Genomic DNA, 12,757 nt, shown 5'->3' with positions numbered 1-12,757 from the left:
GTCCCTGCTCCCTAGGGTTCGTAAAAAACATCTCGCACTGCAGCTAAGTTCTAAAGACTTGGCAAAGACTTTACAACTTTTTTTCAAAATGTGACTACCTTGTTTGTAGACTTTTCCTCTTCAGCAGAAGGATTCCTAGATTCTTATCAAACAGGCTAATGACTTTATGACCTCTGAATACTTTTACAACTCAATGGAGTGGAGATTGAGGTCTTAAGGCCCATACACACGTCGGATTTTAGCGAACGACCCGTCGTTCAGACGTTTCCGCGTCAAATCTGACGTGTGTACAGACTATCGTTCGGGTGATAAGACTGGTTACCAGCGATCCGCCCGGCGGATCGTTGGTAACCAGTCATCACCCGATTGATAGTCTCTACACACGTCGGATTTAACGCGGAAACGTCCGAACGACGGAACGTTCAAACGACGGGTCGTTCGCTAAAATCCGACGTGTGTATGGGCCTATACACTGGTCGATTTGCCATCAGATTCGACCAACAGATAGATCCCTATCTGATCGAATCTGATCAGAGAGGGATCGTATGGCTACCTTTACTGCAAACAGATTGTGAACCGATTTCAGCCTGAAACCGTTCACAATCTGTTGTTGTTGTGGTGGTGGTGCTGCTGCCGCCGCCCCCGCCCGCATACATTACCTGCTCCGCCGGCGCGAGTCCTCCCGGTCACCGCTGCTCAGTCTCCGCTCTGGTCTCTCGGCATGCTTCACTTCTTCCTGCCTGGCAGGAAGTTTAAACAGTAGAGCACTCTCTACTGTTTAAACTTCCTGCCGGGCTAGAAGAACTGAAGCATGCCGGAGACCAGCGCGGACACGGAGCAGCGGTGACCGGGGGCAGTCACGCCGGCGGAGCAGGTAATGTATGCGGGCTCTATTGCGTCGGTCGTCGGGCACTCGAACGCCGCTAGCGACGCGCTCCCTACCCTCAGGCGATCGCCGCAAATTTTCCGCACGGAGCGATCGACGGGATCAGACGGGATAGATCGAAATTCGGCGTGTAGCGCGAACGATTGGCAGCAGATTCGATCCCAGTGATCGAATCTGCTGTCGAAACGGCGGCAAATCGGGCCAGTGTATGGCCAGCTTAACTGTTGCTGCTTTATTGGGAGCTTGTGACATTCTGAATTTTTTGCCAAAGTTACATTGATACTATATCTTATGTTCAGCATGTCATTGTTGTTCCTCCATATAGCATGTGCTCTCATATAGTAAAATAATACAGCTGTGTGTGTATGTATGTACTGGGAGCAGAGCTGCAACAAGGGACTTGTCAGCTGCAAGGGGCTGGAGGAAGCCCCGGGTAAGAAGATCTGTGGGTAGCATAGATTGCCTGACGTTTCCTTTAAGTCTAAGTGTTTTTATCTGCATGGGGAAAACACATTGGTCCTCAGTTTTCCTGTGCAGAAAGCGAGGGGGGTGGGGGGCCCCATCCAAAGTTTCGCAGTGGGGCCCAGTGATGTCTAGTTACGCCCCTGGTAATAAGGATAGTTACTACACCATTACTAGCAAAGAAAATATTCTCATATTTTTAGTTTCAGTTATATAGTGTTTTTTATAACATTGCATCATTCTCTAATATTTGCAGTTTACACACTACTAAGCATTCTAAATGATTTTACAGAGCAAGCAAGTGAACTTTTGAACCCTTCTTTGCAGAAGAAAAAAACAGTACAATGATTGACAGTTGAGATAACACGCTTCAAAAGACAGGGTTCTATGCAACTTTGAAAGTGGTAGAGCTCAATGGCTTTTTTGCATATAACTGGAGTCTCTTAACTCTTCCTGTACTGGAAACCATATTAGACTTATGTCTCTGCTCCCAATGTTTTATTTCTTAGCTTTACTACACATACAAATCATTATATCATATTTTTTTATCGCTTCAGTGTCTCTTTAAGGATCATGAATCTAAATTGTAATGATATACTGTACATCCCTAATGTGCAAAGCCCCCACCGATGCCTCACCCTAACCAAAACCTCACATTGATGCCTAACCTTAACCAACCTCCCCACCAAAGCCTAACCAACCCCCCCATCCATACCTAACACCAACAGTGCTCCTGCTCCCTCATCCCCAAACCACACTGCCGCTATACACGATCGATATCGGGCACCACAAACGTTTGGAGACCCAAAAAACGTCCATGTTAATTTATGCCATTAATGATAATTTGGACCTCAGCGGTTTCCTATACTAACTTCAGGTACAGATTATGAGCACCTGTAACCTGCTGAAGTTTAGGACACACCTCAATCCAAAATGTTGTTAATCAACCACACACTACATTAAAATTCTTATTGTTGCTTTTTTTGCCTTGGTAAGCAGATAGTCTCTTATTCTCTTTGTGGCACCCATCGGAGAAGAAAAAGAAGTGGACTTAGTCAGAAATAAAAAATGAACAGAAGTTCTAACCCTTCATGCTCTATCCACACTGCCCCCCAAAAGTTTTGGGTTTAGTTAGACATGAAGAATGAATGAGAACTTTACAACAGGCTGATAGAGTTGGGCCGAACCTCTGATTTTAGGTTCGCGAACCCTGTTCGCGAACTTCCGCAAAAGGTTCGGTTCGCGAAAAAGTTCGCGAACCGCAATAGACTTCAATGGGGAGGCGAACTTTGAAAATTTAAAAAAATTCTATCAACTGGAAAAATGATAGAAAACATGTTTCAAAAGCTCTAATACCTGGAGCCCCACCTAATTGAGTGAAATACACATCACTGCTGGAGGACCCACCCACCCTCCCTCCTCCAAGCAAGGTCCTTTATACCATTTGCCTGCCTACACTAATTAGTTATGGGACAGCTGCTACACACTCTGCTAGGGAGATTTTAATTGGCCTCCTCCCTCCTCCCTCCTCCCTCCACCCTCCACCCTCCTCCCTCCACCCTCCACCCTCCTCCCTCCACCCTCCACCCTCCACCCTCCACCCTCCACCCTCCACCCTCCACCCTCCTCCTGGTATGATCTGGTGTTTGACATTTTTGTAAGATCTGACAAGATTAGCTGCATGCTTGTTTCTGGTGTGATTCACACTACTGCAGCCAAATAGATCAGCAGGGCTGCCAGGCAACTGGTATAGCTTAAAAGGAAATCAATATGGCAGCCTCCATATACCTCTCACTACAGCTCTCCTTTAAGCAACCTAATGGTTCTATTGCATTGAGCATAAATGTTAAATTTTAGGCTAGCTTCACTTACTTCTGTAGTGGTACAGTGCTTAGGGTGACGTGCCCACCACACAGTGAGATCTGGGTTCGATTCCCAGATATGGTATGATCTGGTGTTTGACATTTTTGTAAGATCTGACAAGATTAGCTGCATGCTTGTTTCTGGTGTGATTCACACTACTGCAGCCAAATAGATCAGCAGGGCTGCCAGGCAACTGGTATAGCTTAAAAGGAAATCAATATGGCAGCCTCCATATACCTCTCACTACAGTTCTCCTTTAAGCAACCTAATGGCTCTATTGCATTGAGCATAAATGTTAAATTTTAGGCTAGCTTCACTTACTTCTGTAGTGGTACAGTGCTTAGGGTGACATGCCCACCACACAGTGAGATCTGGGTTCGATTCCCAGCTATGGTATGATGTATACTCATGTATGTATCCCCAGCTATGGTATGATGTATACTCATGTATGTATTCCCAGCTATGGTATGATGTATACTGGTTTTTAAAATAGTATAATTCCCTGGCAGAAGAGACCCTCCTCCCTCAGGTAGGAGGGAGGAGGGAATAGGTAGGAGGGTGGAGGGAGGAGGGTGGAGGGAGGAGGAAGGAGGGAGGCCAATTAAAATCTCCCTAGCAGAGTGTGTAGCAGCTGTCCCATAACTAATTAGTGTAGCCAGACAACTGAGTCAAATGGTATAAAGGACCTAGCTTGAAGGGAGGGTGGGCGGGTTCTCTAGCACTGAAAGCAGTGTGTTTGACAATAACATGTCTGCTGACAGTGAAATGGAGGCTAAAAATTTTGCTCAATACAGCATTATGGGGCGAATCGAACTTCCGCAAAAGTTCGCCTGATGCAGGCGAACGCGAACCCCCAAAGTTCGCCTGGAACCGTTCGCCGGCGAACCGTTCGGCCCATCTCTACAGGCTGAATATTGTAAGAAAACACATAAAAAAAACTGCTTGAATGCTACCAGTTTCACAAACACCATCAGGGCCCTTTCACAACGTTACGGTGCGTAATTTTTAATGAAAGGTTATGCGAGACTTTCATACTGCCACTGTACGGCGTGACGGAAGTGACGTTTTTGACGCATCCTCGACACTGGTCCAGAACTACATTTCTGTGCATCTTCTGCGGTAAGCTGCGTTGGCCTGGATGTCATGTTAGTCTATGGCGATGCGGGGATTTTAAAAAATTACCGACGCAACGTGTATTTTTACTATAAGTTTCCATGCACTTTCGCATACCCCAAAGCAGGAAGTGACCACAAGCGCATCACTTCCTGCTTGCTCCAATGCCAGATGCCAGAAGTCTCTGCAAAGTTCGGAACCAGGAAGAGGAAGAGATCCAAGTAAAAATGGCTGCCTCCATCACATGCATGCAGGAGTACTACAGCATGTTTACTATTCTTTATTTTTACTGCTCCATATCGTAAATTTAGTTCTAACAAGGATGCAGATCAGCACTTCATACTTCAATGAATGCGTACATGTTACACTCCAATTACTCACAAAGTCACGGTAAAGCGGAAGGATTACTGTAACTGCCAGAGGAATATAAAGAGTCAGCAATTGGCAGCAGCCCCATTTCCATTGAGACAGGTTCACTGTAGGAGGGAAGCACAGGTCACTCACCTGGCCGCACTGACTGGACAAGGACAATCCGGTCCCCGCTGACTGTGAAGCCAAAGCCATTTTGGTCCCTTTGTACAACAACACAGCGCTGAACCAAACCTGAAATAAGAAAGAGAAGTGACGTGACTACTCCAGCTGTATGTAATAATCATGAGGAGGCATTTTTTTTATTTGTAATTGATATGCTCTACGAACATGAAAGATAGAATGTCAATAAAGTTGATCAATTACATGCAAAAAATTCTGCCAGGCAGGTAAATTGTATTATCCATTTTGTACTGCTTATTAACGCAAACTGCTGGCATCAAGCTCCCAGCCAAAGCTTAGTCTTGGGTGAAAGCAGGATGTGATAGCCAACTGTCTGTCTCTGCTAGGGAAAGTTACTTTCACTTCTAGGTGACCCTCTAACTAGAACAGGTATTGGAGATTACCTACAGCAGAGCTGACTGACAGGTGACTATAAACTGGAGCTGCTTTACTAACCTGCTGCCTCCTGCTGTATTGTGCTACATACTAACACCAATACCTGACAAACCATACATATGAATGGCAATCTATTTCATGGCAACTATTTACACTGCAGCATTGCGATTTGACTAAAAATCACAAACGTGCTGCATATAGCATTTTCAGAATGATTGCAATGCAATTCTCATTTTCGAAGAAATAGGCAAAAAATGCAATTGCCATACAATCGCTTAAAGAGACTCTGTAACAAAAATTGCATCCTGTTTTTTTATCATCCTACAAGTTCCAAAAGCTATTCTAATGTGTTCTGGCTTACTGCAGCACGTTCTACTATCACAGTCTCTGTAATAAATCAATGTATCTTTCCCTTGTCAGACTTGTCAGCCTGTGTCTGGAAGGCTGCCAAGTTCTTCAGTGTTGTGGTTCTGCTATGAACTCCCCCTTCCAGGCCCCTTTATGCACACTGCCTGTGTATTATTTAGATTAGGGCAGCTTCTCTCTTCTCTCTTATCTTTTACAAGCTGGATAAATCGTCCTCTGAGCTGGCTGGGCTTTCACATACTGAAGAATTACAGACAAGGGCAAAGCTGTTTGCAGGAGAAACAGCAGCCTGAAACTTCAGTGCATGAGAACTGCAGGGGGAAAGAAACACACAATGATCTCTTGATATTCAAAAGGAAGGCTGTATACAGCCTGCTTGTGTATGGATGTATTTTCTATGTGTGGACATACTGTACATCAACCTACTTCCTGTTTTGGTGGCCATTTTGTTTGTTTATAAACAAACTTTTTAAAACTGTTTTTAACCACTTTTAATGCGGCGGGGAGCGGCGAAATTGTGACAGAGGGTAATAGGAGATGTCCCCTTACGCACTGGTATGTTTACTTTTGTGCGATTTTAACAATACAGATTCTCTTTAAAGGACAAAAAAAGTGAGCAAGTAAAACCTGACAGAACCAACAGGTTTTAGCCCATTCCATCTCATCATTGGGGATTCTAAAGCTTGTCGTTTACTTCAATAGCATTTCCAAAACAGCATTGCTAAGTCTAATTTCTAAAATAGTGTGCAAGCGAGTAGGGAGGTTGACTGGTATCTTACGGTTTTGGCAGTTAAACTGCCATTCAGGAAGTGCTTCTGAAAACAAAGAAAACCCTGAGAATCCCCCATGAACAGATCGGCTAGTCCAAAACCTGTCGGTTCTCTAAGCTTTTAACTGCTTACTTTTTTGCGACAGTGGTCCTTTAATGAATTTGCATCTCAAAATTGCAATTGCTGGGCGATTGTGATTTGTATTCGCAAGTGTGAACAGACCCTTAAAGACTGGAGCCTTTTTTTTTTTACTCTAATCAAACATGTCTTCCCCTAATAAAACAATTTTTAACTCAAACTGATTGGCTTACAAAGATCATAGGGTCAGGAGCTAGTGAAGTTGGCTGCTGATCGGTGCACAGGACTGAGCAACTAAGTTGTCAGACAGCTGAGCTTAGCAGTGCTTTGTGTGAGCAATTGAGGCAGGAGCAGTTGCAGTTAAATGTACTCTAATGCTCTAATCTTAAGCAACCACAAGCCCAGCATAGACGTAGAGCAAACCTGTGATATTTGCGGGGAAAAAAAACAGATACCAGTCTACCTCTAGCAAGCTGTTGAGGAACAAGGACACCCAAAGCACAGCCTCAGCGCACCTGGGCAGTAGCATGGGCCGATTGGCCTTAGCTTTTTCCACCAAAGCTGTCCGTGCTACTGCCCATGTGCCAAAGTCATCTTCAAGTGGTATTGCAGAGGGGAAAGAGCTGGAACGATCCAGTGGAGAACAAGGAAGCCTCTGCAGGATGCAGGGAGGCTTCACTAGCTTTACTCATATAGCAGATAGGCATCTGCTATCAGTTCTTAACTGGCAGAAGCCACCAAGACTTTAGTATGCCCTTCCACAGAAAAGGGGGTCATGCCAAAAGTTATATTCATGTGCACGAGTTATGAGGGGGAAGGAAAAAAAAAAACCCTTTAAAGTGTACCTGAGGTTACATGTGACATGATGAGATAAACATGTGTATGTACAGTACTAAACATATTAATAACCAGGGGGTTTTACTTGTTTTATTTTGCTGCCTGAAAAAGAGTTAATTTCTAGGGATGGAAGTGACAGCTTCTGTCTTCTCGGTACCTTGTCTGCAATATAGTAAGCATCACTGATAAGCAAATTACAGCCATAAAAGTTTTCCTGGCAGAATACAACTTGAGGGCAGGGAGAGATCAAATACATGAACTATGGACCTTTTTCTAACTCTGGGACACTACTACGGTTGCTACTGACTAGGGACAGTAAAACAATAAATCTACTTTGTAAATATTTAAATATAAAAGAAACCCCTGGGGTACTTTAAAAAGCAATTTTTAGCAGTAGGAGAATAAATATAATCGTTATCTCATCCGTTTATTTTCACCTCGGGTTCACTTTAAAGAGACTCAGAGATGAAATAAATGCAAGATTTTTTCTACTTACCCGGGTCTTCCTCCAGCCCTATAGGCACAGATGTGTCCCTCGCCGTCCTCCTGCGGTCTCGCGTTCTGCCGCGATCAGCCCTGGTAACAGGCTCAGTCACATCCAGTCTGGGTCTTCTGCGCATTCACGGATTTCCCGCGCATGCACAGTAGACCCAGACTGATGGGACTGAGCTAATTACCGGGGTTGATCGCAGCTGAACGGGAGAACGCAGGATGACGGCGAGGGACACATCTGTGCTAATGGGGCTGGAGGAAGACCCGGGTAAGTAAAAAATTCTTGCTTTTATTTCATCTCTGAACCTCTTTAAAGAAGCAATAAATCCAAATGACTCATTTACAGTTGCAGAAAAGCAGCAGGTGCTTGAACTGTTCAGCCAAAATTTGAAACATTTGTCTCAAACAGAAGGCAGAGTGTTTACCACATGCTAAAGAGCAGTACCTGACAGTAACTGGGGCTGAAATTCCAGATAATGGTGGTTAAGCCAAAATTCATGGCATCATCAGGGATGAAGTACAGAAAGATTCCCTCCATGCAATACTATCGCAAATTATGTTCTGCAGCATGATAATCAACATATGCTTTAATACAAGTGTATAAGCATAAAGACACAATCATAGAGAACTATCTGCATGAAAAGAAGACCAAGTTATCATGCAATCAATATTACGGCCCTCAAGAAGCCCAGATATCACAACTGTCCCCACTCTGGGAGGATTTGAAGGAAAAGTGTGCAACATCCAGTGACTGCAGTGCAGGTTTGGCAATTTTTCTGGATTCTGTGAACAATGTATCTTAAAAAAAACAACATAAAAGACTACCAAGAGAAATACTGTATTTTTTGGACCATAAGACACGCCGGACCATAAGCTGCACCTAAGCCTAGAGGAAAAAAATATATTAATATATTAAACCCAGTGTGTTCATGGTACAGGGAAGTCTTCTGGATCTTGGGACCAAGGCGCTGTCATTGGGACCAATCAGTACATTCATTCAGTAGCAGTCAGTGCACTGATTGGCCCTAATGACGGTGCGTGGTCCTGCGGTGGAGACTGGTGGCGCCAATCACAAGCAACCACCAGCACACCATTGGACATGGGCACATGGCGTCTGCGTCTCTGGCCAGTGGTTGGGCACACTGCACTGCTGATGAAGGCAAACGCAGTAAGAGTGAGCCTCCTTGTCCGCAGCTCCGCTGGTGCACCTATTCTTTCTTTTTTCGTTCAAAGTCCTATTTCAGTAAATGACCCCTGCATACTAGGAGACAGCCTCACTTTCCAGTGTATGACAGAAAGCTTCCTCAGTCCATGCAGTTCTGTGCTTTGCTCCTCCACAGGAGAATGAGGAGGGATGGAAAGTGAAAGGAAAACAAATCAGAGGGAGCTCTTCCGTCAGACACATTGCTAAATGAAGCCCACAGTTTCATACAAGTGACAGTAAATGTGTAACGCCCCTTTGACACTATGATAGTGAGAAATCCACCAGACACGACTCAGTTGTTGAAAATTGTAAATTGTATTGAGGTAGAGTAAAATTGCTAACAATAAGATACTACACTTCAACACTTTAGTAAGTATAACTTGTCAATAAGAGAAACCACCAGCTCAGCTAATCAAAGGTAAGTATAATCAACACTCTTTTCTCCTTACTTCAGGATCAGCTGTGGCTGTAACGATAAAATGTTAACATACAATATGCATATACAATCACAAAGATCTCCAAAATAAAAAAATGAACGCAACAATAAGTTAACAATGGCATTTTTCTTTAGTGCAGGTACCACTTGTTACTCTGGCTAAATGACTATTCTTGGCTACTAATATACCTAAACAGCCTTCATTCCCTTGAGAGAGTTCAAGCTAGCTTTCCACCTTTTATCCAGAAACACTTTCACTGAGTAGGATTTAAAGTGAAACTCCAGACTAAAAATCTACTCAGCAGAACTGAAAAGGCTTGGTGTTTCTTTAACAGCTTCACAGCATCAGAACTTTGTTTTTCTTATAGATGTCTAATTTTTAGCTGCATTTTTAGCTAAGCTCCGCCCCATCAAAGAAAACTGCCCAGGCTTTTTTCCCCTGATGCTGTGCAAAACATGATGGGATTTCCTATGTTGTTATTCACGTTGCCTAGCAACTGGGAGGGGTGATCAGGACACAGGACAGTTGGAACAGTGTCTCATGCTCCCTGTCACCTTCTTTCAACCAAAAAGATGGCTGCCCTTATGAAATCACAAACCTTCGCCTGTTCTTTTAAAAAATAGGGGGTAAGAAATTACAGTATATACTCGCATACAAGCCGAATTTTTGACTCCCAAAAAGGGGGCCAAAAGTTGGGGGGTCTACTTGCATGCGAGTCTTGGGTGGTGGGTGGTCCACGGCCCCCCCGCCCGCTCCCTCCGCGGCCGCCGCTATTACCTGTTCAGCCGACGGCCGCTTCCTCTAATCCGGGTGCCCCTCTCGCTCTGCTCTCCATCATGCGTATCAGTGTATCACAGCAGCGCGCCCGGCGCTGCTGCTGTGACGAGGCAGGAGAGAGCGGTTCCCCTGGTAACGGCGATGTGTATTACCTATCTATTTTAATTAACATAACTAATGTAACTTAATGACAGTATGTTTGTTTAGGCTGAAGTTCCTCTTTAACTAAACAGTATTCTGTCCCTTGACAGAGTCCAAACTATTCCACTCAGTGAAAATGATGTATGTAAAGAGCTATATGAATATATTCCTTGGACAGGAGTTTCAAAAGCGATAAACTGCACACTGTTTTCCAACATAAAGTAAAGGAATCTGATGACTGGTCACACCAATAGGCTGATCACTTCCACTATAATTTGTAATCCACAGGAAAGTATGATGAGTATCTCTGATGCTAACCACTCTTTCCTTTTGAAATTTCTTTAATCTTTTGTCTCTTTAGGTTAACCATCTTCCAGTTCTAGAACAACAGTATGTAAGTTTATAGCACTTCCTTTTGCTACTTAAAGAGATTAGATATTACCATAGGCCGCTACACTTCGCATCTTTCAGCTTTCAGCTTGAGAGGACCATCAAGATGGTAAGCACTCGTCTGTTTCTTATTATAAAATATACTTCTAACAAAAACACAGGGACAATCTCTATTTCAGTTCAAACCTCCAATGGTTTGGAAAAAAAAAAAAAAAGAGGGGGGGGGGGGGGGGGCTATTCTGACAGGACACAGTACTTCATACAGTCACTATGCAGATAACAATGCTCTGAGGTTAACAATGTGAGGTCCAGCAGCTGATTTGCTGACAAGCTGCAGGAATGTGATAGATTAAGAAATTATATGTTTTTGCTTCCTCATAAGGCAATTATGCATAGGCAAGCAGCGGTATTCATAAGAACTGTATTTCTAATCACAGTACTTCTTTAGTTCTGAGTTCAATTCTCACTAATCTGTGTTTCTCTGTCTGTAAATAGGTAATAATCTGCTGTTCATCCATTTATCTGATGCAACCTGTACTATTTTTCGCTCTCTCAGCTAGAGCTCCATCGCTTCTCCTGAGCATCACTTACTGTACTGGGTCCCTGACTGGTTCTGCCGCTGTGTCCGTGTCTTCCCTGCACTTCAACGCTCAGCGCTATGTGCCATACTTTAATCTGTGCTGTGCCTTGCTCTGTCTCTTCTTTTTAGCTATTACTCTTTGCTGTCTCACTCTTTTAATAGCTCCTGCACAGCAGTACCCAGCTTGCCCTGCTCTCTCCAGCATCACCTCAGGTCTCAGCTGAGCTCTCTCTCTGAAGAGTGCAGCGGCCATTTTTACTCCTCCTGGCTGCTCACAGCCTGTGCTAGTGCTATAATAAATCTGAGCCAACAGCATCTAATGTAACAGCTGCTGGCCAGACAATTAAACATTTTCTCCAATGCTGCCATAAGCCCTGACTCCGCAGCCTACACCCACTGCTGCGGATCAGGGAAATATAATACATATAACATTTCCATTAACTTTTCTTATTTCTAACCGGGTTACACATGTAGATTACACAGGACAAACAGAAAAAGACATGATTACCAGTTGACTCGTTGTACTCTGCGGATTGGCGTTGGTGCCCTGGAGACCGTCGTTCTGACCCTCCGTCAGTAACGGATGACAGGTTACTCAACCTACAAGACAAAACATCGGAGCAACTATCAGTGATACAGCTGATAAGGGTCAGTTACACACAACAAAGTATAGCATGGTTTAAGCGAAAAATGGATTGCATTTTAATTTTACTTCGGACATCTTCTCCTGGAGCTTCTCTCAAGATGTATTAAAGTAGCTTTACAGTCCGGTAACTACACGGAATAATGCTAGGTTCAAAAATGCAAAAGTGGTCAGATCTGTGCAGGCATAATCCCACCACACAAGGGTTACTGCAACCAAAAACCAGACCAGAAGAATTCATAACTAGCTTGGTCAAGCACGTTGTCCAATTACCTTATTTTCCTTTTTTTTGTATATAGGATATTTTGATTTTCAGAATTGTTAGTATTGTAACACACATTGGTTCAACAGTGAGTTTACCCATGCTTATTGTCTCGCCTTGATTGGATCTTTTGATGCTGATTGAACAACCACTTATCTATTGGTGGGCAGCAGGGTAGCATTGGTGGGCAGCATGGTGGCATATTGGTTAGCACTCTCGACTAGCGCTGGGTCCCCGGTTCGTATACCAGCCAGGGCACCATCTGCAAGGAGTTTGTAGGTTCTCCCCATGTTGATGTGGGTTTCCTCCAGGCACTCTGGGGTCCTCCCACAACCCAAAAACATATTTATAAGTTAAAGGACCATTATCACGAAAATTGGAAAATGTAAAATACATGTGTACATGTACAAACAAGAAATATATTTCTTCCAGAGTAAAATAAGCCATAAATTACCTTTCTCCTACGTTGTTGTCACTTCCAGTAAGTAGTAGAAATCGGACATTACTGACAGGTTTTGGGCTAGTCCAT

The 12,757-nt window shown here is 43.8% G+C and overlaps 1 protein-coding gene across 5 annotated transcripts in view; it reads right to left on the bottom strand.

Moving 5' to 3' along the window:
- ARHGEF11 (Rho guanine nucleotide exchange factor 11) overlaps positions 1–12,757 on the bottom strand; it is a 259,221-nt gene that overhangs the window by 141,678 nt on the left and 104,786 nt on the right. For all 5 annotated transcript variants that reach the window (XM_068253474.1, XM_068253470.1, XM_068253472.1 and 2 more), the window contains 2 exons: positions 11,832–11,923; positions 4,829–4,927 (listed from right to left, as the gene is read on the bottom strand). In XM_068253474.1, coding sequence (XP_068109575.1) covers positions 4,829–4,927; positions 11,832–11,923 — 191 coding nt within the window. The remainder of the gene's footprint in view (positions 1–4,828; positions 4,928–11,831; positions 11,924–12,757) is intronic.

The sequence above is a fragment of the Hyperolius riggenbachi genome, chromosome 9 (genome assembly GCF_040937935.1).
Source record: "Hyperolius riggenbachi isolate aHypRig1 chromosome 9, aHypRig1.pri, whole genome shotgun sequence".
Taxonomy (NCBI): Eukaryota; Metazoa; Chordata; class Amphibia; order Anura; family Hyperoliidae; genus Hyperolius; species Hyperolius riggenbachi.
This window is presented reverse-complemented; position numbering and strand designations above follow the sequence as displayed.